This window comes from Oncorhynchus mykiss, chromosome 12 (assembly GCF_013265735.2).
Source record: "Oncorhynchus mykiss isolate Arlee chromosome 12, USDA_OmykA_1.1, whole genome shotgun sequence".
Taxonomy (NCBI): Eukaryota; Metazoa; Chordata; class Actinopteri; order Salmoniformes; family Salmonidae; genus Oncorhynchus; species Oncorhynchus mykiss.
This window is the reverse complement of record NC_048576.1, coordinates 84,915,864-84,943,580: the sequence shown is the minus strand read 5'-3', so window position 1 is coordinate 84,943,580 and position 27,717 is coordinate 84,915,864. Positions and strand designations below refer to the sequence as shown.

Here is a 27,717-nt window from a genome sequence, read left to right as displayed (position 1 = left end):
AAATATATACAGTGCCTTGCGAAAGTATTCGGCCCCCTTGAACTTTGCGACCTTTTGCCACATTTCAGGCTTCAAACATAAAGATATAAAACTGTATTTTTTTGTGAAGAATCAACAACAAGTGGGACACAATCATGAACTGGAACGACATTTATTGGATATTTCAAACTTTTTTAACAAATCAAAAACTGAAAAATTGGGCATGCAAAATTATTCAGCCCCCTTAAGTTAATACTTTGTAGCGCCACCTTTTGCTGCGATTACAGCTGTAAGTTGCTTGGGGTATGTCTCTATCAGTTTTGCACATCGAGAGACTGACATTTTTTCCCATTCCTCCTTGCAAAACAGCTCGAGCTCAGTGAGGTTGGATGGAGAGCATTTGTGAACAGCAGTTTTCAGTTCTTTCCACAGATTCTCGATTGGATTCAGGTCTGGACTTTGACTTGGCCATTCTAACACCTGGATATGTTTATTTTTGAACCATTCCATTGTAGATTTTGCTTTATGTTTTGGATTATTGTCTTGTTGGAAGACAAATCTCCGTCCCAGTCTCAGGTCTTTTGCAAACTCCATCAGGTTTTCTTCCAGAATGGTCCTGTATTTGGCTCCATCCATCTTCCCATCAATTTTAACCATCTTCCCTGTCCCTGCTGAAGAAAAGCAGGCCCAAACCATGATGCTGCCACCACCATGTTTGACAGTGGGGATGGTGTGTTCAGGGTGATGAGCTGTGTTGCTTTTACGCCAAACATAACGTTTTGCATTGTTGCCAAAAAGTTCAATTTTGGTTTCATCTGACCAGAGCACCTTCTTCCACATGTTTGGTGCATCTCCCAGGTGGCTTGTGGCAAACTTTAAACAACAATTTTTATGGATATCTTTAAGAAATGGCTTTCTTCTTGCCACTCTTCCATAAAGGCCAGATTTGTGCAATATACGACTGATTGTTGTCCTATGGACAGAGTCTACCACCTCAGCTGTAGATCTCTGCAGTTCATCCAGAGTGATCATGGGCCTCTTGGCTGCATCTCTGATCAGTCTTCTCCTTGTATGAGCTGAAAGTTTAGAGGGACGGCCAGGTCTTGGTAGATTTGGAGTGGTCTGATACTCCTTCCATTTCAATATTATCGCTTGCACAGTGCTCCTTGGGATGTTTAAAGCTTGGGAAATCTTTTTGTATCCAAATCCGGCTTTAAACTTCTTCACAACAGTATCTCGGACCTGCCTGGTGTGTTCCTTGTTCTTCATGATGCTCTCTGCGCTTTTAACGGACCTCTGAGACTATCACAGTGCAGGTGCATTTATACGGAGACTTGATTACACACAGGTGGATTGTATTTATCATCATTAGTCATTTAGGTCAACATTGGATCATTCAGAGATCCTCATTGATCTTCTGGAGAGAGTTTGCTGCACTGAAAGTAAAGTGGCTGAATAATTTTGCACGGCCAATTTTTAAGTTTTTGATTTGTTAAAAAAGTTTAAAATATCCAATAAATGTCGTTCCACTTCACGATTGTGTCCCACTTGTTGTTGATTCTTCACAAAAAAATACAGTTTTATATCTTTATGTTTGAAGCCTGCAATGTGGCAAAAGGTCGCAAAGTTCAAGGGGGCCGAATACTTTTGCAAGGCACTGTATATATTTAACTAGGCAAGTCAGTTAAGAACAAATTCTTATTTACAATGACGGCCAACCCCGGCAAAAACCCTAACCCGGGTGACGCTGGGCCAATTGTGCACCGCCCTATGGGATTCCCAATCACAGCCGGTTATGATGCAGCCTGGAATTGAACCAGGGTCTGTAGTGACTTCTTTGTCACTGAGATGCAGTGTCTTAGACCACTGCGCCACTTGGGAATTGTAAAAAAATGTGTAGCTATTATTTGTAACAACCCCAGGCTTCTAAGAGTGTGACAAAAACATCCAAGGGAGATTGGGACCGCTCAGTTGGGACCGTGACTAGCATGCTCTCCTTAAGAACAGATGGCCGGCGTTCAACGCCCCCCAGTGGTGTAATCTAGTCCCGCAGGTCTCAAATAGTTCTAGACTAGAACAAAAGCCTGATGAAGGCATTTGCTGAAACACATTGGTTGTAACAATAACATCAATTTTCACACACTGGTTGAATCAATGTTGTTTCCACGTCATTTCAATGAAATGATGTTGAACCACCGTGGAATAGATGTTGAATCGATGTCCATGCCCATTGGGAAACTTCGGTAACACTTTACTTGATACCAAGCGACATAACACATTATGACACGGTCATAACCTTTTGTAATATGGTCATATATGTAGACCTGTTGTGACATATATTGTGAGATATATACACCTATATAAGAGTGTCGTAACCCACAAAACCTACCACACAAGGAAAAACATCTGATTACACCACAGCCTACGTGTCAACAGTATGTTTACAGTATGTTGTATAATTGTTTTTAAATTGACCATGTTAAATTATAATTATAATTGCGCACACGCTGATGTCAGGCATGCACCTACGCCAATGCTCTGTTGATGAATGCAGGAGCAGATTTCAGAATCAGGACAAGACACCCTCTTTTTGACTGAGGGCATGTACTTGACAGGCCTATCTGGCTTATATGATTATGATGGTCATAATGCTAATTGACAGTGTCATAAAGTGTATTTTCTTAGTCCTAGTAAAGTGACACAGGATGTTCATAAGTTATTTATCTGTCAGGTGTGTGCGTACTGGTAGAGTCTGGTGCAGGAGAGCAGAGAGTTGTGAACAGGCACACACTTTATTGAGGCAGGAGAAACCAACAGACGGACGCCACTGCGTCAAAACCTTCAGCCAATTGGCAAAAGTGCCAAACGAGCAAACAGTCAAAATAATTATGTTCAAACAAATAAACGCACCTCGTGACAAAACACAGAATATACGAACACCAGTCTGGTGAGTCAAACATGACACGTAACACAAACAATATCACACAAAGCCATGAGGGGGAACAGAGGAATGAATACATGCAGTGTGATTAGGAAATAAAAACCAGGTGTGCAAAACAAGACAAAACAAATGGATCAATGACAAATGGAGCGGAGATCGCTAGAAAGCCGGTGACGTCGACCGCCGCCCGAACAAGGAGAGGAGCCGACTTCGGTGGAAGTCGTGACATTATCCTGTGGCGGACTGCAATAGCATCGAATAGTCCCCGCGATATGCAACTGTTCAGGGAAATCAGGAACCAATACACACAGTCAGTCAGGAAAGCAAAGGCTAGCTTTTTCAAACAGATATTTGCATCCTGTAGCTCTAACTCTAAAAGGTTTTGGGACACTGTAAAGTCCATGGAGAACAAGAGCATCTCCTCCCAGCTGCCCACTGCTCTGAGGCTAGGTAAAACTGTCACCACCGATAAATCCACAATAATCGAGACCATGATTTCCTTCTGGCTACTGCAACCCCGGCCAAAAGCTTTGCACCCCCCGCAGCTACTTGCCCAAGCCACCCCAGCTTCTCCTTCACCCAAATCCAGATAGGAGATGTTCTGAAAGAGCTGCAAAACCTGGAACCGTACAAATCAGCTGGGCTAGACAATCTGGACCCTCTCTTTCTAAAATTATCTGCCGCCATTGTTGCAACCCCTATTACCAGTCTGTTCAACCTCTCTTTCGTATTGTCCGAGATCCCTAAAGATAGGTAAGCTGCCGCGGTCATCCCCTTCTTCAAAGGGGGTGACACTCTAGACCCAAACTGTTATAGACCTATATCCATCCTGCCTTGCCTTTCTAAAGTCTTCGAAAGCTAAGTTAATAAACAGATCACAGACCATTTCGAATCCCACCGTACCTTCTCCGCTGTGCAGTCCGGTTTCTGAGCTGGTCACGGGTGCACCTCAGCCACGCTCAAGGTACTAAACAATATCATAACCGCCATCAATAAAAGATTGTACTGTGCAGCTGTCTTTATCGACCTGGCTAAGGCTTTCGACTCTGTCAATCACCGTATTCTTATCGGCAGACTCAACAGCCTTGGTTTCTCAAATGACTGCCTCACCTGGTTCACCAACTACTTATCAGACAGACAAATCAGAGGGGCTGTTGTATGGACCTCTGTCAGTCTCTATGGTAGTACCGCAGGGTTCAATACTCGGGCAGACTCTTTTCTCTGTATACATCAACGATGTCGCTCTTGCTGCGGGTGATTCCCTGATCCACCTCTACGCAGACGACACCATTCTGTATACATTTGGCCCTTCTTTGGACACTGTGCTAACAAACATCCAAACGAGCTTCAATGCCATTACAACACTCCTTCCATGGCCTCCAACTACTCTTTAACTCTAGTAAAAATAAATGCATGCTTTTCAACCGTTCACTGTCCCCATCCGCCTGGCCGACCAGCATTACTACTCTGGACGGTTCTGACCTAGAATATCTGGACAACTACAGGTACCTAGGTGTCTGGCTAGACTGTTAAATTCTCCTTCCAGACTCATATTAAACATCTCAAATCCAAAAATTAAATCTCGAATCGGCTTTCTATTTCACAACAAAGCCTCCTTCACTCACGCCGCCAAATATACCCTAGTAAAACTGACTATCCTACTGATCCTTGACTTCGGCGATGTCATTTACAAAATAGCCTCCAACACTCTACTCAGCAAACTGGATACAGTCTATCACAGTGCCATCCGTTTTGTCACCAAAGCCCCATATACCACCCACCACTGCGACCTGTTTGCTCTCGTTGGCTGGCCCTCGCTACATATTTGTCGCAAGACCCACTGGCTTCAGGTCATCTATAAGTCTTTGCTAGGCAACGCTCCGCCTTATCTCAGCTCACTGGTCACGATAACACACACCCGTAGCACGCGCAGCAGCAGGTATATCTCACTGGTCATCCCCAAAGCCAACACCTCATTTGGTCGCCTTTCTTTCCAGTTCTCTGCTGCCAATGACTGGAACGAATTGCAAAAATCGCTGAAGCTGGAGACTTATATTTCCCTCACTAACTTTAAACATCAGCTATCTGAGCAGCTAACCGATCGCTGCAGCTGTACGTAGCCCATCTGTAAATAGCCCATCCGATCTACCTACCTCATCCCCATATTGTTTTTATTTAGTTTTCTGCTCTTTTGCGCACCAGTATTTGTACTTGCACATCATCATCTGCACATCTATCGCTCCAGTGTTAATTTGTTAAATTGTAGTTACTTGCTACTATGTCCTATTTATTGCTTTACCTCCTCACGCCATTTGCACACACTGTATATAGACTTTTGGACTGTGTTATTGACTGTACGCTTGTTTATTCCATGTTTAACTCTGTGTTGTTGTTTGTGTCGCACTGCTTTGCTTTATCTTGGCCAGGTCACAATTGTAAATGAGAACTTGTTCTCAACTGGCCTATCTGGTTAAATAAAGGTGAAATCAAATTTAAAAAATAAAATAAACATTTAAAATATGATGGCAAAAAAACATGACTAAAGAATTCATTACAACAACAAAGGACTTACGTTACAAACTTTCTAACAAATGGAACTCAAACAAATGGAAGAAATGTGGGTTTTGACACTCTTATGTAGGTGTCATAACCAGCCATAAAATAATTAAATATATGTCACAACAGGTGACATATGTGGGTCATGACAGTGTTATGACCATATTATGACAGGTTATGACAAGTTATATCAGCTGTTATGACATATGATGACATGGTTCAGACCGTGTCATAACGGTCCAACCAAGAGTTAATGAATATCTTCTCATCTTTAGAACAAAAGCCTACACATCCTGTGGGTTTGCAGGATCAGGATAGTAGACCACAGCACTTTCAGTGAGATATTAACCCATTGTTGTCTGTCTGTGTATGTGTGTGTTTCCAGAGAGGCTGCATAGACTTCGCCATTAATGCCAAACCGTTGACGCGACACATGCCTAAGAACAAGCAAAGCTGCCAGTACCGCATGTGGGAGTTTGTGGTGTCGCCGCCATTCGAGTATACAATCATGGCTATGATCGCGCTCAATACTATCGTACTTATGATGAAGGTACAACAAGCCTGGACACCCTGATTATATCACTTCATATACATACCCTCACTTCACTCACACACATATAACTTGACATGGAAGTCTCTCTCTCTCTCTCTCTATATATATATATATATCTATCTATCTATCTATCTGATTTAACTAATGTTTCTGCCTCTGTGTGTGCTAACCTGTGTGAGTGTCTCTATCTGTCTTCATATGTGTCTTCCTCTCTGTCTGTGGTTGTCTGTGTCTCTGTGTGTGTTTGGATGTGTCTTCCTCTCTGTCTGTGGTTGTCTGTGTCTCTGTGTGTGTTTGGATGTGTCTTCCTCTCTGTCTGTGGTTGTCTGTGTCTCTGTGTGTGTTTGGATGTGTCTTCCTCTCTGTCTGTGGTTGTCTGTGTCTCTGTGTGTGTTTGGATGTGTCTTCCTCTCTGTCTGTGGTTGTCTGTGTCTCTGTGTGTGTTTGGATGTGTCTTCCTCTCTGTCTGTGGTTGTCTGTGTCTGTGTGTGTTTGGATGTGTCTTCCTCTCTGTCTGTGGTTGTCTGTGTCTGTGTGTGTTTGGATGTGTCTTCCTCTCTGTCTGTGGTTGTCTGTGTCTGTGTGTGTTTGGATGTGTCTTCCTCTCTGTCTGTGGTTGTCTGTGTCTGTGTGTGTTTGGATGTGTCTTCCTCTCTGTCTGTGGTTGTCTGTGACTGTGTGTGTTTGGATGTGTCTTCCTCTCTGTCTGTGGTTGTCTGTGTCTCTGTGTGTGTTTGGATGTGTCTTCCTCTCTGTCTGTGGTTGTCTGTGTCTGTGTGTGTTTGGATGTGTCTTCCTCTCTGTCTGTGGTTGTCTGTGTCTGTGTGTGTTCGGATGTGTCTTCCTCTCTGTCTGTGTTTGTCTGTGTCTGTGTGTGTTTGGATGTGTCTTCCTCTCTGTCTGTGGTTGTCTGTGTCTGTGTGTGTTTGGATGTGTCTTCCTCTCTGTCTGTGGTTGTCTGTGTCTCTGTGTGTGTTTGGATGTGTCTTCCTCTCTGTCTGTGGTTGTCTGTGTCTGTGTGTGTTTGGATGTGTCTTCCTCTCTGTCTGTGGTTGTCTGTGTCTCTGTGTGTGTTTGGATGTGTCTTCCTCTCTGTCTGTGGTTGTCTGTGTCTCTGTGTGTGTTTGGATGTGTCTTCCTCTCTGTCTGTGGTTGTCTGTGTCTGTGTGTGTTTGGATGTGTCTTCCTCTCTGTCTGTGGTTGTCTGTGTCTCTGTGTGTGTTTGGATGATATTTGTCATATTCTTTTATGCATTTATTTCTGTCTCTGTATTTGTGTTATTGTGCATTTCTGTGTACTTGTGTATGTCTATGTGCATATATTTGTAAATGCATGCATGTGCAAATATTTGTGCATGTGTGTGTGCATGTGGGTGTGTGTGTGTGTGTGTGTGCATGTGTGTGTGTGTGTGTGTGTGTGTGTGTGTGTGTGTGTAGTATGACGGAGCCTCTCCGGCCTACGAGGCTGTGCTGGCCAACCTGAACATCGTGTTCACCTCGCTGTTCTCCATGGAGTGTGTGCTCAAGATCATCGCCTTTGGAGTGCTGGTAAGTGTGACACACACGTCTTCCAATGATGATAGGAATGCATTTTAGATGTAACTAACTAGCTAACTAACTACATATAACTAACTAACTAAGCAATCTATCAATCTAACATGCCAAAGCTTGCCCTCAAAGTATAGTCCTATAGCGATCTGAGAATGTAACTAATCAGCTAGCTAACTACATGTAACTAACTAGATTGAATCTAATGATCTGTCTATCTGTCTCTCTATCTACTATCTACTGGTAGTATGTGTATACATGTATAGAGATTAATATTGTTTTTCCTAGTTAATAACCTATGTGTACTGTAGCAGTCACCTGGGTATTGAGAGAGACAAATGGCTATAGGCGGAGGGATGGGTGAGAGGAGAGTGAAGGAGAGGAGAAAGGCACAGAGGAGACCGTTTGAGGAAGAGTGGTGGGAAGATATATGGAGAAGAGGGGGAATAATTTGAGAAGCGAGAGAGAGATAAAAAGAGAGAGTGTGCGAGAGAGAGAGAAAGAGAGAGAGAGGAAGAGGGAGAGAGAGAGAATGTTTTTAGATTTAAATAACATTTATTGGGTCTGGGAACCCTCAACACAATAAACACTCAAACAAAACCGTGGTTACACATCAATTAAAAACACAACACCAAATATCCCTCCACACTAACTCTACACAACAGCCTCTGAATACCCCATATACTCATAAACAGATCAATGTTGTTGTAATAGGCAAACTCAACCCCCAGTCTCGCTGCCAACATCCCCTCCAGCATTCCCTCCACACCCGCAGACCCCTGTCCCCAAATACTGTTCTTTCGTGTCTTCCATATTGTTAATGTACAGTGCCTTGCGAAAGTATTCGGCCCCCTTGAACTTTTAGACCTTTTGCCACATTTCAGGCTTCAAACATAAAGATATAAAACTGTATTTTTTTGTGAAGAATCAACAACAAGTGGGACACAATCATGAAGTGGAACGACATTTATTGGATATTTCAAACTTTTTTAACAAATCAAAAACTGAAAAATTGGGTGTGCAAAATTATTCAGCCCCTTTAAGTTAATACTTTGTAGCGCCACCTTTTACTGCGATTACAGCTGTAAGTCGCTTGGGGTATGTCTCTATCAGTTTTGCACATCGAGAGACTGAATTTTTTTCCCATTCCTCCTTGCAAAACAGCTCGAGCTCAGTGAGGTTGGATGGAGAGCATTTGTGAACAGCAGTTTTCAGTTCTTTCCACAGATTCTCGATTTGATTCAGGTCTGGACTTTGACTTGGCCATTCTAACACCTGGATATGTTTATTTTTGAACCATTCCATTGTAGATTTTGCTTTATGTTTTGGATCATTGTCTTGTTGGAAGACAAATCTCCGTCCCAGTCTCAGGTCTTTTGCAAACTCCATCAGGTTTTCTTCCAGAATGGTCCTGTATTTGGCTCCATCCATCTTCCCATCAATTTTAACCATCTTCCCTGTCCCTGCTGAAGAAAAGCAGGCCCAAACCATGATGCTGCCACCACCATGTTTGACAGTGGGGATGGTGTGTTCAGCTGTGTTGCTTTTACGCCAAACATAACGTTTTGCATTGTTGCCAAAAAGTTCAATTTTGGTTTCATCTGACCAGAGCACCTTCTTCCACATGTTTGGTGTGTCTCCCAGGTGGCTTGTGGCAAACTTTAAACGACACTTTTTATGGATATCTTTAAGAAATGGCTTTCTTCTTGCCACTCTTCCATAAAGGCCAGATTTGTGCAATATATGACTGATTGTTGTCCTATGGACAGAGTCTCCCACATCAGCTGTAGATCTCTGCAGTTCATCCAGAGTGATCATGGGCCTCTTGGCTGCATCTCTGATCAGTCTTCTCCTTGTATGAGCTGAAAGTTTAGAGGGACGGCCAGATCTTGGTAGATTTGCAGTGGTCTGATACTCCTTCCATTTCAATATTATCGCTTGCACAGTGCTCCTTGGGATGTTTAAAGCTTGGGAAATCTTTTTGTATCCAAATCCGGCTTTAAACTTCTTCACAACAGTATCTCGGACCTGCCTGATGTGTTCCTTGTTCTTCATGATGCTCTCTGCGCTTTTAACGGACCTCTGAGACTATCACAGTGCAGGTGCATTTATACGGAGACTTGATTACACACAGGTGGATTGTATTTATCTTCATTAGTCATTTAGGTCAACATTGGATCATTCAGAGATCCTCACTGAACTTCTGGAGAGAGTTTGCTGCACTGAAAGTAAAGGGGCTGAATAATTTTGCACGCCCAATTTTTCAGTTTTTGATTTGTTAAAAAAGTTTGAAATATCCAATAAATGTCGTTCCACTTCATGATTGTGTCCCACTTGTTGTTGATTCTTCACAAAAAAATAAAGTTTTATATCTTTATGTTTGAAGCCTGAAATGTGGCAAAAGGTCGCAAAGTTCAAGGGGGCCGAATACTTTCGCAAGGCACTGTAGCTGCCCCTGACACAAAATTAAGCAAGAGAACTACACCCCTTCGACTAAACCTGTACTTTGGCCCAAAATATAAACTGTTGGGAAGAGAAAACCTCTCCCAGAGCAGAGAACCAGCTAGTGATCAGGTCAGTCATCCCGACCAACCTGGGACACTGTAAGAACAGATGTGCCAATTTCAGACTCCGGTGAGCCTAAAAACATAAACACCTGTCGCCGAAAAGACATGTTTCAAAGCCGGGTGTTTGAAATGACATAACCTGTTTCAAACCTGGGTGTTTGAAATGACATAACCTGTTTCAAAGCCGGGTGTTTGAAATGACATAACCTGTTTCAAAGCCGGGTGTTTGAAATGACATAACCTGTTTCAAAGCCGGGTGTTTGAAATGACATAACCTGTTTCAAAGCCGGGTGTTTTAAAAGACATAACCGGTTTCAAAGCCGGGTGTTTGCAACCCAATGCTTAATTGATCTTGCAAACTTCCCAAACCGCAATAACTCGCGCTTCAATAGCTCATTGGGAATAAATGATGGTACATTTGAAATCGTTACCCTTGTTGGCGGAGAAAAAAGCTGCGTAACTTGAATAAACATAGCTTTAAGAAGTACGCCATACTCAACCATACGATCTACAAGACACTCTTCTTTAAGAAGTACACCATGCTCAACCATACGATCTACAAGACACTCTTCTTTAAGAAAAACCACCACCGCTTTATTCATCCGTGACGCATAAGCAACATTCTCGTATCCTACCTTCTCTCCTACGGCGACCAGAAACTCCTCCACCGTGACAGTAGCTTCAGTAACACACCTAAAGCCGTGCCGAAGTGACAGGGGCGACGTCCCCATGTGGGTCACCATCCCCTCCAAAACCAGGGCAATTCCGAATAATACAATATACTTAATACTACCACAAAAATAAAAACATTAATAACATTAATCATGCATAGAAAAAGGCAAACCACCAAGAAAAGGAAACTCCAGACAACACTCGCACTCGCTCATACAATTCCCAGCATGCACCAAACACTCCCAACATGCAGAGGGAGAGAGAGAGGGAGAGAGAGAGGGAGAGAGAGAGAGAGAGAGAGAGAGAGAGAGAGAGAGAGAGAGAGAGAGAGAGAGAGAGAGAGAGAGAGAGAGAGAGAGAGAGAGAGAGAGAGAGAGAGAGAGAGAGAGAGAGAGAGAGAGAGAGAGAGAGAGAGAGAGAGAGAGAGAGAGAGAGAGAGAGAGAGAGAGAGAGAGAGAGAGAGAGAGACTAATAAAAAGGAGAGTCAGGGATTTTAGGGATGGTAAAGATTTAGTGGAACAGGAACAAAGAGGACACACACAGGTAAATACGAACACAGATAAATACACACACAGACATACAGTAGGGAGAACAAGTATTTGAAACACTGCCGATTTTGCAGGTGTTCCTACTTACAAAGCATGTAGAGGTCTGTAATTTTTATCATAGGTACACTTCAACTGTGAGAGACGGAATCTAAAACAAAAATCCAGAAAATTAGCATTTTATTGCATGACATAAGTATTTGATACATAGGAAAAGCAGAACTTAATATTTGGTACAGAAACCTTTGTTTGCAATTACAGAGATCATACGTTTCCTGTAGTTCTTGACCAGGTTTGCACACACTGCAGCAGGGATTTTGGCCCAATCCTCCATACAGACCTTCTCCAGATCCTTCAGGTAGCGGGGCTGTCGCTGGGCAATATGGACTTTCAGCTCCCTTCAAAGATTTTCTATTGGGTTTAGGTCTGGAGACTAGCTAGGCCACTACAGGACCTTGAGATGCTTCTTACGGAGCCACTACTTAGTTGCCCTGGCTGTGTGTTTTGGGTCGTGCTGGAAGATCCAGCCACGACCCATCTTCAGTGCTCTTACTGAGGGAAGGAGGTTGTTGGCCAAGATCTTGCGATAGAGGGCCCCATCCATCCTCCCCTCAATACGGTGCAGTCGTCCAGTCCCCTTTGCAGTAAAGCATCCCCAAAGAATGATGTTTCCACCTCCATGCTTCACGGTTGGGATGTTGTTCTTGGGGTTGTGCTCATCCTTTTTCTTCATCCAAACACGGTGAGTGGAGTTTAGACCAAAAAGCTACATTTTTGTCTCATCAGACCACATGACCTTCTTCCATTCCTCCTCTGGATCATCCAGATGGTCATTGGCAAACTTCAGACGGGCCTGGACATGCGCTGGCTTGAGCAGGGGGACCTTGCGTGCGCTGCAGGATTTTAATCCATGACGGCGTAGTGTGTTACTAATGGTTTTCTTTGAGACTGTGGTCCCAGCTCTCTTCAGGTCATTGACCAGGTCCTGCCGTGTAGTTCTGGGCTGATCCCTCACCTTCCTCATGATCATTGATGCCCCACGAGGTGAGATCTTGCATGGAGCCCCAGACCGAGGGTGATTGACCGTCATCTTGAACTTCTTCCATTTTCTAATAATTGTGCCAACAGTTGTTGCCTTCTCATCAAGCTGCTTGCCTATTGTCCTGTAGCCCTTCCCAGCCTTGTGCAGGTCTACAATTTTATCCCTGATGTCCTTACACAGCTCTCTGGTCTTGACCATTGTGGAGAGGTTGGAGTCTGTTTGATTGAGTGTGTGGACAGGTGTCTTTTATACAGGTAACGAGTTCAAACAGGTGCAGTTAATACAGGTAATGAGTGGAGAACAGGAGGGCTTCTTAAAGAAAAAACTAACAACTCTCTGAGAGCCGGAATTCTTACTGGTTGGTAGGTGATCAAATACTTATGTCATGCAATAAAATGCAAATGAATTTCTTAATTTACTGGATTTTTGTTTTAGATTCCGTCTCTCACAGTTGAAGTGTACCTATGATAAACATTATATGCTTTGTAAGTAGGAAAACCGGCAAAATCGGCAGTGTATCAAATACTTGTTCTCTCCACTGTACATGCCTAGTGAAAATGCACAGAGAGTATGGTGTTTTAATTAGTTCTGTCCTAATGCACAGAGAGTATGGTGTTTTATTTAGTTCTGTCCTAATGCACAGAGAGTATGGTGTTTTAATTAGTTCTGTCCTAATACACAGAGAGTATGGTGTTTTAATTAGTTCTGTCCTAATGCACAGAGAGTATGGTGTTTTAATTATTTCTGTCCTAATGCAAAGAGAGTATGGTGTTTTAAATAGTTCTGTCCTAATGCACAGAGAGTATGTTCTGTCCTAATGCACAGAGAGTATGGTGTTTTAATTTGTTCTGTCCTAATGCACAGAGAGTATGGTGTTTTATGTGGTTCTGTCCTAATGCACAGAGAGTATGGTGTTTTAATTAGTTCTGTCCTAATGCACAGAGAGTATGGTGTTTTATTTAGTTATGTCCTAATGCACAGAGAGTATGTTCTGTCCTAATGCACAGAGAGTATGGTGTTTTAATTAGTTCTGTCCTAATGCACAGAGAGTATGGTGTTTTATGTGGTTCTGTCCTAATGCACAGAGAGTATGGTGTTTTAATTAGTTCTGTCCTAATGCACAGAGAGTATGGTGTTTTATTTAGTTATGTCCTAATGCACAGAGAGTATGTTCTGTCCTAATGCACAGAGAGTATGGTGTTTTATTTAGTTCTGTCCTAATGCACAGAGAGTATGGTGTTTTAATTAGTTCTGTCCTAATGCACAGAGTATGGTGTTTTAATTTGTTCTGTCCTAATGCACAGAGAGTATGGTGTTTTAATTATTTATGTCCTAATGCACAGAGAGTATGGTGTTTTAAATAGTTCTGTCCTAATGCACAGAGAGTATGTTCTGTCCTAATGCACATAGAGTATGGTGTTTTAATTAGTTCTGTCCTAATTCACAGAGAGTATGGTGTTTTAATTAGTTCTGTCCTAATGCATAGAGAATATGGTGTTTTATTTAGTTATTTCCTAATGCACAGAGAATATGATGTTTTATTTAGTTCTGTCCTAATGCACAGAGAGTATGTTCTGTCCTAATGCACAGAGAGTATGGTGTTTTAATTAGTTCTGTCCTAATGCACAGAGAGTATGATGTTTTAATTAGTTCTGTCCTAATGCACAGAGAGTATGATGTTTTAATTAGTTCTGTCCTAATGCACAGAGAGTATGGTGTTTTAATTAGTTCTGTCCTAATGCACAGAGAATATGGTGTTTTATTTAGTTCTGTCCTAATGCACAGAGAATATGGTGTTTTATTTAGTTCTGTCCTAATGCACAGAGAGTATGGTGTTTTAATTAGTTATGTCCTAATGCACAGAGTATGGTGTTTTAATTTGTTCTGTCCTAATGCACAGAGAGTATGGTGTTTTAATTATTTATGTCCTAATGCACAGAGAGTATGGTGTTTTAAATAGTTCTGTCCTAATGCACAGAGAGTATGTTCTGTCCTAATGCACAGAGAGTATGGTGTTTTAATTAGTTATTTCCTAATGCACAGAGAATATGGTGTTTTATTTAGTTATTTCCTAATGCATAGAGAATATGGTGTTTTAATTAGTTCTGTCCTAATGCACAGAGAATATGGTGTTTTATTTAGTTCTGTCCTAATGCACAGAGAATATGGTGTTTTATTTAGTTCTGTCCTAATGCACAGAGAGTATGGTGTTTTAATTAGTTCTGTCCTAATGCACAGAGAGTATGGTGTTTTAATTAGTTATGTCCTAATGCACAGAGTATGGTGTTTTAATTTGTTCTGTCCTAATGCACAGAGAGTATGTTCTGTCCTAATGCACAGAGAGTATGGTGTTTTAATTAGTTATTTCCTAATGCACAGAGAATATGGTGTTTTATTTAGTTATTTCCTAATGCATAGAGAATATGGTGTTTTAATTAGTTCTGTCCTAATGCACAGAGAGTATGGTGTTTTATTTAGTTCTGTCCTAATGCACAGAGAGTATGGTGTTTTAATTAGTTTTGTCATAATGTACATAGAGTATGGTGTTTTATTTAGTTCTGTCCTAATGCACAGAGAGTATGGTGTTTTAATTAGTTCTGTCCTAATGCACAGAGAATATGGTGTTTTATTTAGTTCTGTCCTAATGCACAGAGAATATGGTGTTTTATTTAGTTCTGTCCTAATGCACAGAGAGTATGGTGTTTTAATTAGTTATGTCCTAATGCACAGAGTATGGTGTTTTAATTTGTTCTGTCCTAATGCACAGAGAGTATGGTGTTTTAATTATTTATGTCCTAATGCACAGAGAGTATGGTGTTTTAAATAGTTATGTCCTAATGCACAGAGAGTATGTTCTGTCCTAATGCACAGAGAGTATGGTGTTTTAATTAGTTATTTCCTAATGCACAGAGAATATGGTGTTTTATTTAGTTATTTCCTAATGCATAGAGAATATGGTGTTTTAATTAGTTCTGTCCTAATGCACAGAGAATATGATGTTTTATTTAGTTCTGTCCTAATGCACAGAGAGTATGGTGTTTTAATTAGTTCTGTCCTAATGCACAGAGAATATGATGTTTTATTTAGTTCTGTCCTAATGCACAGAGAGTATGGTGTTTTAATTAGTTCTGTCCTAATGCACAGAGAATATGGTGTTTTATTTAGTTCTGTCCTAATGCACAGAGAGTATGGTGTTTTAATTAGTTCTGTCCTAATGCACAGAGAATATGGTGTTTTATTTAGTTCTGTCCTAATGCACAGAGAGTATGGTGTTTTAATTAGTTCTGTCCTAATGCATAGAGAATATGATGATTTATTTAGTTATGTCCTAATGCACAGAGAGTATTATGTTTTAATTAGTTCTGTCCTAATGCACAGAGAGTATGGTGTTTTAATTAGTTCTGTCCTAATGCACAGAAAATATGGTGTTTTATTTAGTTCTGTCCTAATGCACAGAGAATATGGTGTTTTATTTAGTTCTGTCCTAATGCACAGAGAGTATGGTGTTTTAATTAGTTCTGTCCTAATGCACAGAGTATGGTGTTTTAATTTGTTCTGTCCTAATGCACAGAGAGTATGGTGTTTTAATTAGTTCTGTCCTAATGCACAGAGAGTATGGTGTTTTATGTGGTTCTGTCCTAATGCACAGAGAGTATGGTGTTTTAATTAGTTCTGTCCTAATGCACAGAGAGTATGGTGTTTTATTTAGTTATGTCCTAATGCACAGAGAGTATGTTCTGTCCTAATGCACAGAGAGTATGGTGTTTTAATTAGTTCTGTCCTAATGCACAGAGAGTATGGTGTTTTATGTGGTTCTGTCCTAATGCACAGAGAGTATGGTGTTTTAATTAGTTCTGTCCTAATGCACAGAGAGTATGGTGTTTTATTTAGTTATGTCCTAATGCACAGAGAGTATGTTCTGTCCTAATGCACAGAGAGTATGGTGTTTTATTTAGTTCTGTCCTAATGCACAGAGAGTATGGTGTTTTAATTAGTTCTGTCCTAATGCACAGAGTATGGTGTTTTAATTTGTTCTGTCCTAATGCACAGAGAGTATGGTGTTTTAATTATTTATGTCCTAATGCACAGAGAGTATGGTGTTTTAAATAGTTCTGTCCTAATGCACAGAGAGTATGTTCTGTCCTAATGCACAGAGAGTATGGTGTTTTAATTAGTTCTGTCCTAATTCACAGAGAGTATGGTGTTTTAATTAGTTCTGTCCTAATGCATAGAGAATATGGTGTTTTATTTAGTTATTTCCTAATGCACAGAGAATATGATGTTTTATTTAGTTCTGTCCTAATGCACAGAGAGTATGTTCTGTCCTAATGCACAGAGAGTATGGTGTTTTAATTAGTTCTGTCCTAATGCACAGAGAGTATGATGTTTTAATTAGTTCTGTCCTAATGCACAGAGAGTATGGTGTTTTAATTAGTTCTGTCCTAATGCACAGAGAATATGGTGTTTTATTTAGTTCTGTCCTAATGCACAGAGAATATGGTGTTTTATTTAGTTCTGTCCTAATGCACAGAGAGTATGGTGTTTTAATTAGTTCTGTCCTAATGCACAGAGTATGGTGTTTTAATTTGTTCTGTCCTAATGCACAGAGAGTATGGTGTTTTAATTATTTATGTCCTAATGCACAGAGAGTATGGTGTTTTAAATAGTTCTGTCCTAATGCACAGAGAGTATGTTCTGTCCTAATGCACAGAGAGTATGGTGTTTTAATTAGTTATTTCCTAATGCACAGAGAATATGGTGTTTTATTTAGTTATTTCCTAATGCATAGAGAATATGGTGTTTTAATTAGTTCTGTCCTAATGCACAGAGAATATGATGTTTTATTTAGTTCTGTCCTAATGCACAGAGAGTATGGTGTTTTAATTAGTTCTGTCCTAATGCACAGAGAATATGATGTTTATTTAGTTCTGTCCTAATGCACAGAGAGTATGGTGTTTTAATTAGTTCTGTCCTAATGCACAGAGAATGTGGTGTTTTATTTAGTTCTGTCCTAATGCACAGAGAGTATGGTGTTTTAATTAGTTCTGTCCTAATGCACAGAGAATATGGTGTTTTATTTAGTTCTGTCCTAATGCACAGAGAGTATGGTGTTTTAATTAGTTCTGTCCTAATGCATAGAGAGTATGGTGTTTTAATTAGTTCTGTCCTAATGCACAGAAAATATGGTGTTTTATTTAGTTCTGTCCTAATGCACAGAGAATATGGTGTTTTATTTAGTTCTGTCCTAATGCACAGAGAGTATGGTGTTTTAATTAGTTCTGTCCTAATGCACAGAGTATGGTGTTTTAATTTGTTCTGTCCTAATGCACAGAGAGTATGGTGTTTTAATTATTTATGTCCTAATGCACAGAGAGTATGGAGTTTTAAATAGTTCTGTCCTAATGCACAGAGAGTATGTTCTGTCCTAATGCACAGAGAGTATGGTGTTTTATGTGGTTCTGTCCTAATGCACAGAGAGTATGGTGTTTTATTTAGTTCTGTCCTAATGCATAGAGAGTATGGTGTTTTAATTAGTTCTGTCCTAATGCACAGAGAGTATGGTGTTTTATTTAGTTCTGTCCTAATGCACAGAGAATATGGTGTTTTATTTAGTTCTGTCCTAATGCACAGAGAATATGGTGTTTTAATTAGTTCTGTCCTAATGCATAGAGAATATGGTGTTTTATTTAGTTCTGTCCTAATGCACAGAGAGTATGTTCTGTCCTAATGCACAGAGAGTATGGTGTTTTATTTAGTTCTGTCCTAATGCACAGAGAGTATGGTGTTTTATGTGGTTCTGTCCTAATGCACAGAGAGTATGGTGTTTTAATTAGTTCTGTCCTAATGCATAGAGAATATGGTGTTTTAATTAGTTCTGTCCTAATGCACAGAGAATATGGTGTTTTATTTAGTTATTTCCTAATGCACAGAGAGTATGGTGTTTTATTTAGTTCTGTCCTAATGCATAGAGAGTATGGTGTTTTATGTGGTTCTGTCCTAATGCACAGAGAGTATGGTGTTTTATTTAGTTCTGTCCTAATGCACAGAGAGTATGTTCTGTCCTAATGCACAGAGAGTATGGTGTTTTAATTAGTTCTGTCCTAATGCACAGAGAATATGTTGTTTTATTTAGTTCTGTCCTAATGCATAGAGAGTATGGTGTTTTATGTGGTTCTGTCCTAATGCACAGAGAGTATGTTCTGTTCTAATGCACAGAGAGTATGGTGTTTTATTTAGTTCTGTCCTAATGCACAGAGAGTATGGTGTTTTAATTAGTTCTGTCCTAATACACAGAGAGTATGGTGTTTTAATTAGTTCTGTCCTAATGCACAGAGAGTATGGTGTTTTAATTATTTCTGTCCTAATGCAAAGAGAGTATGGTGTTTTAAATAGTTCTGTCCTAATGCACAGAGAGTATGTTCTGTCCTAATGCACAGAGAGTATGGTGTTTTAATTAGTTATGTCCTAATGCACAGAGAGTATGGTGTTTTATGTGGTTCTGTCCTAATGCACAGAGAGTATGGTGTTTTAATTAGTTCTGTCCTAATGCACAGAGAGTATGGTGTTTTATTTAGTTATGTACTAATGCACAGAGAGTATGTTCTGTCCTAATGCACAGAGAGTATGGTGTTTTAATTAGTTCTGTCCTAATGCACAGAGAGTATGGTGTTTTATGTGGTTCTGTCCTAATGCACAGAGAGTATGGTGTTTTAATTAGTTCTGTCCTAATGCACAGAGAGTATGGTGTTTTATTTAGTTATGTCCTAATGCACAGAGAGTATGTTCTGTCCTAATGCACAGAGAGTATGGTGTTTTATTTAGTTCTGTCCTAATGCACAGAGAGTATGGTGTTTTTATTAGTTCTGTCCTAATGCACAGAGTATGGTGTTTTAATTTGTTCTGTCCTAATGCACAGAGAGTATGGTGTTTTAATGATTTATGTCCTAATGCACAGAGAGTATGGTGTTTTAAATAGTTCTGTCCTAATGCACAGAGAGTATGTTCTGTCCTAATGCACAGAGAGTATGGTGTTTTAATTAGTTCTGTCCTAATTCACAGAGAGTATGGTGTTTTAATTAGTTCTGTCCTAATGCATAGAGAATATGGTGTTTTATTTAGTTATTTCCTAATGCACAGAGAATATGGTGTTTTATTTAGTTCTGTCCTAATGCACAGAGAGTATGTTCTGTTCTAATGCACAGAGAGTATGGTGTTTTATTTAGTTCTGTCCTAATGCACAGAGAGTATGGTGTTTTTATTAGTTCTGTCCTAATACACAGAGAGTATGGTGTTTTAATTAGTTCTGTCCTAATGCACAGAGAGTATGGTGTTTTAATTATTTCTGTCCTAATGCAAAGAGAGTATGGTGTTTTAAATAGTTATGTCCTAATGCACAGAGAGTATGTTCTGTCTTAATGCACAGAGAGTATGGTGTTTTAATTAGTTATGTCCTAATGCACAGAGAGTATGGTGTTTTATGTGGTTCTGTCCTAATGCACAGAGAGTATGGTGTTTTAATTAGTTCTGTCCTAATGCACAGAGAGTATGGTGTTTTATTTAGTTATGTCCTAATGCACAGAGAGTATGTTCTGTCCTAATGCACAGAGAGTATGGTGTTTTAATTAGTTCTGTCCTAATGCACAGAGAGTATGGTGTTTTATGTGGTTCTGTCCTAATGCACAGAGAGTATGGTGTTTTAATTAGTTCTGTCCTAATGCACAGAGAGTATGGTGTTTTATTTAGTTATGTCCTAATGCACAGAGAGTATGTTCTGTCCTAATGCACAGAGAGTATGGTGTTTTATTTAGTTCTGTCCTAATGCACAGAGAGTATGGTGTTTTAATTAGTTCTGTCCTAATGCACAGAGTATGGTGTTTTAATTTGTTCTGTCCTAATGCACAGCGAGTATGGTGTTTTAATGATTTATGTCCTAATGCACAGAGAGTATGGTGTTTTAAATAGTTCTGTCCTAATGCACAGAGAGTATGTTCTGTCCTAATGCACAGAGAGTATGGTGTTTTAATTAGTTCTGTCCTAATTCACAGAGAGTATGGTGTTTTAATTAGTTCTGTCCTAATGCATAGAGAATATGGTGTTTTATTTAGTTATTTCCTAATGCACAGAGAATATGGTGTTTTATTTAGTTCTGTCCTAATGCACAGAGAGTATGTTCTGTCCTAATGCACAGAGAGTATGGTGTTTTAATTAGTTCTGTCCTAATGCACAGAGAGTATGATGTTTTAATTAGTTCTGTCCTAATGCACAGAGAGTATGGTGTTTTAATTAGTTCTGTCCTAATGCACAGAGAATATGGTGTTTTATTTAGTTCTGTCCTAATGCACAGAGAATATGGTGTTTTATTTAGTTCTGTCCTAATGCACAGAGAGTATGGTGTTTTAATTAGTTCTGTCCTAATGCACAGAGTATGGTGTTTTAATTTGTTCTGTCCTAATGCACAGAGAGTATGGTGTTTTAATTATTTATGTCCTAATGCACAGAGAGTATGGTGTTTTAAATAGTTCTGTCCTAATGCACAGAGAGTATGTTCTGTCCTAATGCACAGAGAGTATGGTGTTTTAATTAGTTATTTCCTAATGCACAGAGAATATGGTGTTTTATTTAGTTATTTCCTAATGCATAGAGAATATGGTGTTTTAATTAGTTCTGTCCTAATGCACAGAGAATATGATGTTTTATTTAGTTCTGTCCTAATGCACAGAGAGTATGGTGTTTTAATTAGTTCTGTCCTAATGCACAGAGAATATGGTGTTTTATTTAGTTCTGTCCTAATGCACAGAGAGTATGGTGTTTTAATTAGTTCTGTCCTAATGCACAGAGAATATGGTGTTTTATTTAGTTCTGTCCTAATGCACAGAGAGTATGGTGTTTTAATTAGTTATGTCCTAATGCATAGAGAATATGATGTTTTATTTAGTTATGTCCTAATGCACAGAGAGTATTATGTTTTAATTAGTTCTGTCCTAATGCACAGAGAGTATGGTGTTTTAATTAGTTCTGTCCTAATGCACAGAAAATATGGTGTTTTATTTAGTTCTGTCCTAATGCACAGAGAATATGGTGTTTTATTTAGTTCTGTCCTAATGCACAGAGAGTATGGTGTTTTAATTAGTTCTGTCCTAATGCACAGAGTATGGTGTTTTAATTTGTTCTGTCCTAATGCACAGAGAGTATGGTGTTTTAATTATTTATGTCCTAATGCACAGAGAGTATGGAGTTTTAAATAGTTCTGTCCTAATGCACAGAGAATATGTTCTGTCCTAATGCACAGAGAGTATGGTGTTTTATGTGGTTCTGTCCTAATGCACAGAGAGTATGGTGTTTTATTTAGTTCTGTCCTAATGCATAGAGAGTATGGTGTTTTAATTAGTTCTGTCCTAATGCACAGAGAGTATGGTGTTTTATTTAGTTCTGTCCTAATGCACAGAGAATATGGTGTTTTATTTAGTTCTGTCCTAATGCACAGAGAATATGGTGTTTTAATGAGTTCTGTCCTAATGCATAGAGAATATGGTGTTTTATTTAGTTCTGTCCTAATGCACAGAGAGTATGTTCTGTCCTAATGCACAGAGAGTATGGTGTTTTATTTAGTTCTGTCCTAATGCACAGAGAGTATGGTGTTTTATGTGGTTCTGTCCTAATGCACAGAGTATGGTGTTTTATGTGGTTCTGTCCTAATGCATAGAGAATATGGTGTTTTATTTAGTTATGTCCTAATGCACAGAGAGTATGGTGTTTTAATTAGTTCTGTCCTAATGCATAGAGAATATGGTGTTTTAATTAGTTCTGTCCTAATGCACAGAGAATATGGTGTTTTATTTAGTTATTTCCTAATGCACAGAGAGTATGGTGTTTTATTTAGTTCTGTCCTAATGCATAGAGAGTATGGTGTTTTATGTGGTTCTGTCCTAATGCACAGAGAGTATGGTGTTTTATTTAGTTCTGTCCTAATGCACAGAGAGTATGTTCTGTCCTAATGCACAGAGAGTATGGTGTTTTAATTAGTTCTGTCCTAATGCACAGAGAATATGGTGTTTTATTTAGTTCTGTCCTAATGCATAGAGAGTATGGTGTTTTATGTGGTTCTGTCCTAATGCACAGAGAGTATGTTCTGTTCTAATGCACAGAGAGTATGGTGTTTTATTTAGTTCTGTCCTAATGCACAGAGAGTATGTTCTGTCCTAATGCACAGAGAGTATGATGTTTTATTTAGTTCTGTCCTAATGCATAGAGAGTATGGTGTTTTATGTGTTTCTGTCCTAATGCACAGAGAGTATGTTCTGTCCTAATGCACAGAGAGTATGGTGTTTTATTTAGTTCTGTCCTAATGCACAGAGAGTATGGTGTTTTATTTAGTTCTGTCCTAATGCACAGAGAGTATTTTCTGTCCTAATGCACAGAGAGTATGGTGTTTTATTTAGTTATTTCCTAATGCACAGAGAGTATGTTCTGTCCTAATGCACAGAGAGTATGGTGTTTTATTTAGTTCTGTCCTAATGCACAGAGAGTATGGTGTTTTATTTAGTTCTGTCCTAATGCATAGAGAGTATGGTGTTTTATGTGGTTCTGTCCTAATGCACAGAGAGTATGTTCTGTCCTAATGCACATAGAGTATGGTGTTTTAATTAGTTCTGTCCTAATGCACATAGAGTATGGCGTTTTAATTATTTCTGTCCTAATGCACAGAGAGTATGTTCTGTCCTAATGCACAGAGAGTATGTTCTGTCCTAATGCATAGAGAATATGGTGTTTTATTTAGTTCTGTCCTAATGCACAGAGAGTATGGTGTTTTATTTAGTTCTGTCCTAATGCATAGAGAGTATGGTGTTTTATGTGGTTCTGTCCTAATGCACAGAGAGTATGGTGTTTTATTTAGTTCTGTCCTAATGCACAGAGAGTATGTTCTGTCTTAATGCACAGAGAGTATGGTGTTTTAATTAGTTCTGTCCTAATGCACAGAGAATATGGTGTTTTATTTAGTTCTGTCGTAATGCATAGAGAGTATGGTGTTTTATGTGGTTCTGTCCTAATGCACAGAGAGTATGTTCTGTTCTAATGCACAGAGAGTATGGTGTTTTATTTAGTTCTGTCCTAATGCACAGAGAGTATGTTCTGTCCTAATGCACAGAGAGTATGATGTTTTATTTAGTTCTGTCCTAATGCATAGAGAGTATGGTGTTTTATGTGTTTCTGTCCTAATGCACAGAGAGTATGTTCTGTCCTAATGCACAGAGAGTATGGTGTTTTATTTAGTTCTGTCCTAATGCACAGAGAGTATGGTGTTTTATTTAGTTCTGTCCTAATGCACAGAGAGTATTTTCTGTCCTAATGCACAGAGAGTATGGTGTTTTATTTAGTTATTTCCTAATGCACAGAGAGTATGTTCTGTCCTAATGCACAGAGAGTATGGTGTTTTATTTAGTCCTGTCCTAATGCACAGAGAGTATGGTGTTTTATTTAGTTCTGTCCTAATGCATAGAGAGTATGGTGTTTTATGTGGTTCTGTCCTAATGCACAGAGAGTATGTTCTGTCCTAATGCACATAGAGTATGGTGTTTTAATTAGTTCTGTCCTAATGCACATAGAGTATGGCGTTTTAATTATTTCTGTCCTAATGCACAGAGAGTATGTTCTGTCCTAATGCACAGAGAGTATGTTCTGTCCTAATGCATAGAGAATATGGTGTTTTATTTAGTTCTGTCCTAATGCACAGAGAGTATGGTGTTTTATTTAGTTCTGTCCTAATGCATAGAGAGTATGGTGTTTTATGTGGTTCTGTCCTAATGCACAGAGAGTATGTTCTGTCCTAATGCACAGAGAGTATGGTGTTTTAATTAGTTCTGTCCTAATGCACATAGAGTATGGCGTTTTAATTAGTTCTGTCCTAATGCACAGAGAGTATGTTCTGTCCTAATGCACAGATAGTATGGTGTTTTAATTAGTTCTGTCCTAATGCACAGAGAGTATGGTGTTTTATTTAGTTCTGTCCTAATGCATAGAGAGTATGGTGATTTATGTGGTTCTGTCCTAATGCACAGAGAATATGGTGTTTTATTTAGTTATGTCCTAATGCATAGAGAGTATGGTGTTTTATTTAGTTCTGTCCTAATGCATAGAGAGTATGGTGATTTATTTAGTTCTGTCCTAATGCATAGAGAGTATGGTGTTTTATTTAGTTCTGTCCTAATGCACAGAGAGTATGTTCTGTCCTAATGCACAGATAGTATGGTGTTTTAATTAGTTCTGTCCTAATGCACATAGAGTATGGCGTTTTAATTAGTTCTGTCCTAATGTACAGAGAGTATGGTGTTTTAATTAGTTCTGTCCTAATGCACATAGTGTATGGCGTTTTAATTAGTTCTGTCCTAATGCACAGAGAGTATGTTCTGTCCTAATGCACAGAGAGTATGGTGTTTTAATTAGTTCTGTCCTAATGCATAGAGAATATGGTGTTTTATTTAGTTATTTCCTAATGCACAGAGAATATGGTGTTTTATTTAGTTCTGTCCTAATGCACAGAGAGTATGGTGTTTTATTTAGTTCTGTCCTAATGCACAGAGAGTATGGTGTTTTATGTGGTTCTGTCCTAATACACAGAGAGTATGATGTTTTAATTAGTTCTGTCCTAATGCACAGAGAGTATGTTCTGTCCTAATGCACAGAGAGTATGTTCTGTCCTAATGCACAGAGAGTATGGCGTTTTAATTAGTTATGTCCTAATGCACAGAGAGTATGGTGTTTTAAATAGTTCTGTCCTAATGCACAGAGAGTATGGTGTTTTAAATAGTTCTGTCCTAATGCACAGAGAGTATGGTGTTTTAAATAGTTCTGTCCTAATGCACAGAGAGTATGTTCTGTCCTAATGCACAGAGAATATGGTGTTTTAATTAGTTCTGTCCTAATGCATAGAGAGTATGGTGTTTTATGTGGTTCTGTCCTAATGCACAGAGAGTATGTTCTGTCCTAATGCACAGAGAACATGGTGTTTTATTTAGTTCTGTCCTAATGCACAGAGAGTATGGTGTTTTAATTAGTTCTGTCCTAATGCACAGAGAGTATGGTGTTTTATTTAGTTATTTCCTAATGCACAGAGAATATGGTGTTTTATTTAGTTCTGTCCTAATGCACAGAGAGTATGTTCTGTCCTAATGCACAGAGAGTATGGTGTTTTAAATAGTTCTGTCCTAATGCACAGAGAGTATGTTCTGTCCTAATGCACAGAGAGTATGGTGTTTTAATTAGTTCTGTCCTAATGCACAGAGAGTATGGTGTTTTAATTAGTTTTGTCATAATGCACATAGAGTATGGCGTTTTAATTAGTTCTGTCCTAATGCACAGAGAGTATGGTGTTTTAATTAGTTCTGTCCTAATGCATAGAGAATATGGTGTTTTACTTAGTTCTGTCCTAATGCACAGCGAATAAGGTGTTTTATTTAGTTCTGTCCTAATGCACAGAGAGTATGGTGTTTTAATTAGTTCTGTCCTTATGCACAGAGAGTATGGTGTCATAATTAGTTATGTCCTAATGCACAGAGAGTATGATGTTTTAATTAGTTCTGTCCTAATGCACAGAGAGTATGGTGTTTTATGTGGTTCTGTCCTAATGCAAAGAGAGTATGGTGTTTTAATTAGTTATGTCCTAATGCACAGAGAGTATGGTGTTTTAATTAGTTCTGTCCTAATGCAAAGAGAGTATGGTGTTTTAATTAGTTATGTCCTAAAGCACAGAGAGTATGGTGTTTTAATTAGTTATGTCCTAATGCACAGAGAGTATGTTCTGTCCTAATGCACAGAGAATATGGTGTTTTATTTAGTTCTGTCCTAATGCACAGAGAGTATGGTGTTTTAATTAGTTCTGTCCTAATGCACAGAGAGTATGTTCTGTCCTAATGCACAGAGAGTATGGTGTTTTAAATAGTTCTGTCCTAATGCACAGAGAGTATGTTCTGTCCTAATGCACAGAGAGTATGATGTTTTAATTAGTTATTTCCTAATGCACAGAGAATATGGTGTTTTATTTAGTTCTGTCCTAATGCACAGAGAGTATGGTGTTTTAAATAGTTCTGTCCTAATGCACAGAGAGTATGTTCTGTCCTAATGCACAGAGAGTATGGTGTTTTAATTAGTTCTGTCCTAATGCACAGAGAGTATGATGTTTTATTTAGTTCTGTCCTAATGCACAGAGAGTATGGTGTTTTAATTAGTTCCGTCCTAATGCACAGAGAGTATGGTGTTTTAATTAGTTCTGTCCTAATGCACAGAGAGTATGATGTTTTATTTAGTTCTGTCCTAATGCACAGAGAATATGGTGTTTTATTTAGTTCTGTCCTAATGCATAGAGAGTATGGTGTTTTAATTAGTTATGTCCTAATGCATAGAGAATATGATGTTTTATTTAGTTCTGTCCTAATGCACAGAGAGTATGTTCTGTCCTAATGCACAGAGAGTATGGTGTTTTAATTAGTTATGTCCTAATGCATAGAGAATATGATGTTTTATTTAGTTCCGTCCTAATGCACAGAGAGTATGATGTTTTAATTAGTTCTGTCCTAATGCACAGAGAGTATGGTGTTTTAAATAGTTCCGTCCTAATGCACAGAGAGTATGGTGTTTTAATTAGTTCTGTCCTAATGCATAGAGAATATGGTGTTTTATTTAGTTCTGTCCTAATGCACAGAGAATAAGGTGTTTTATTTAGTTCTGTCCTAATGCACAGAGAGTATGGTGTTTTAATTAGTTCTGTCCTAATGCACAGAGTGTATGGTGTTTTAATTAGTTCTGTCCTAATGCACAGAGAGTATGGTGTTTTAATTAGTTCTGTCCTAATGCACAGAGAGTATGTTCTGTCCTAATGCACAGAGAGTATGGTGTTTTAATTAGTTCTGTCCTAATGCACAGAGAGTATGGTGTTTTAATTAGTTTTGTCATAATGTACATAGAGTATGGTGTTTTAATTAGTTCTGTCCTAATGCACAGAGAGTATGGTGTTTTAATTAGTTCTGTCCTAATGCACAGAGAGTATGGTGTTTTAATTAGTTCTGTCCTAATGCACAGAGAGTATGGTGTTTTATTTAGTTCTGTCCTAATGCACAGAGAGTATGGTGTTTTATTTAGTTCTGTCCTAATGCACAGAGAGTATGATGTTTTAATTAGTTCTGTCCTAATGCACAGAGAGTATGGTGTTTTAATTAGTTCTGTCCTAATGCACAGAGAGTATGGTGTTTTAATTAGTTCTGTCCTAATGCACAGTTTGGCTGCAGGCTTATGCATGGCACCCAACAAAGGGCTTATGCTGCA

The 27,717-nt window shown here is 39.0% G+C and overlaps 1 protein-coding gene across 26 annotated transcripts in view; it reads left to right on the top strand.

Moving 5' to 3' along the window:
- cacna1aa (calcium channel, voltage-dependent, P/Q type, alpha 1A subunit, a) overlaps positions 1-27,717 on the top strand; it is a 177,668-nt gene that overhangs the window by 93,299 nt on the left and 56,652 nt on the right. For all 26 annotated transcript variants that reach the window (XM_036938866.1, XM_036938880.1, XM_036938883.1 and 23 more), the window contains 2 exons: positions 5,862-6,026; positions 7,466-7,576. In XM_036938866.1, coding sequence (XP_036794761.1) covers positions 5,862-6,026; positions 7,466-7,576 — 276 coding nt within the window. The remainder of the gene's footprint in view (positions 1-5,861; positions 6,027-7,465; positions 7,577-27,717) is intronic.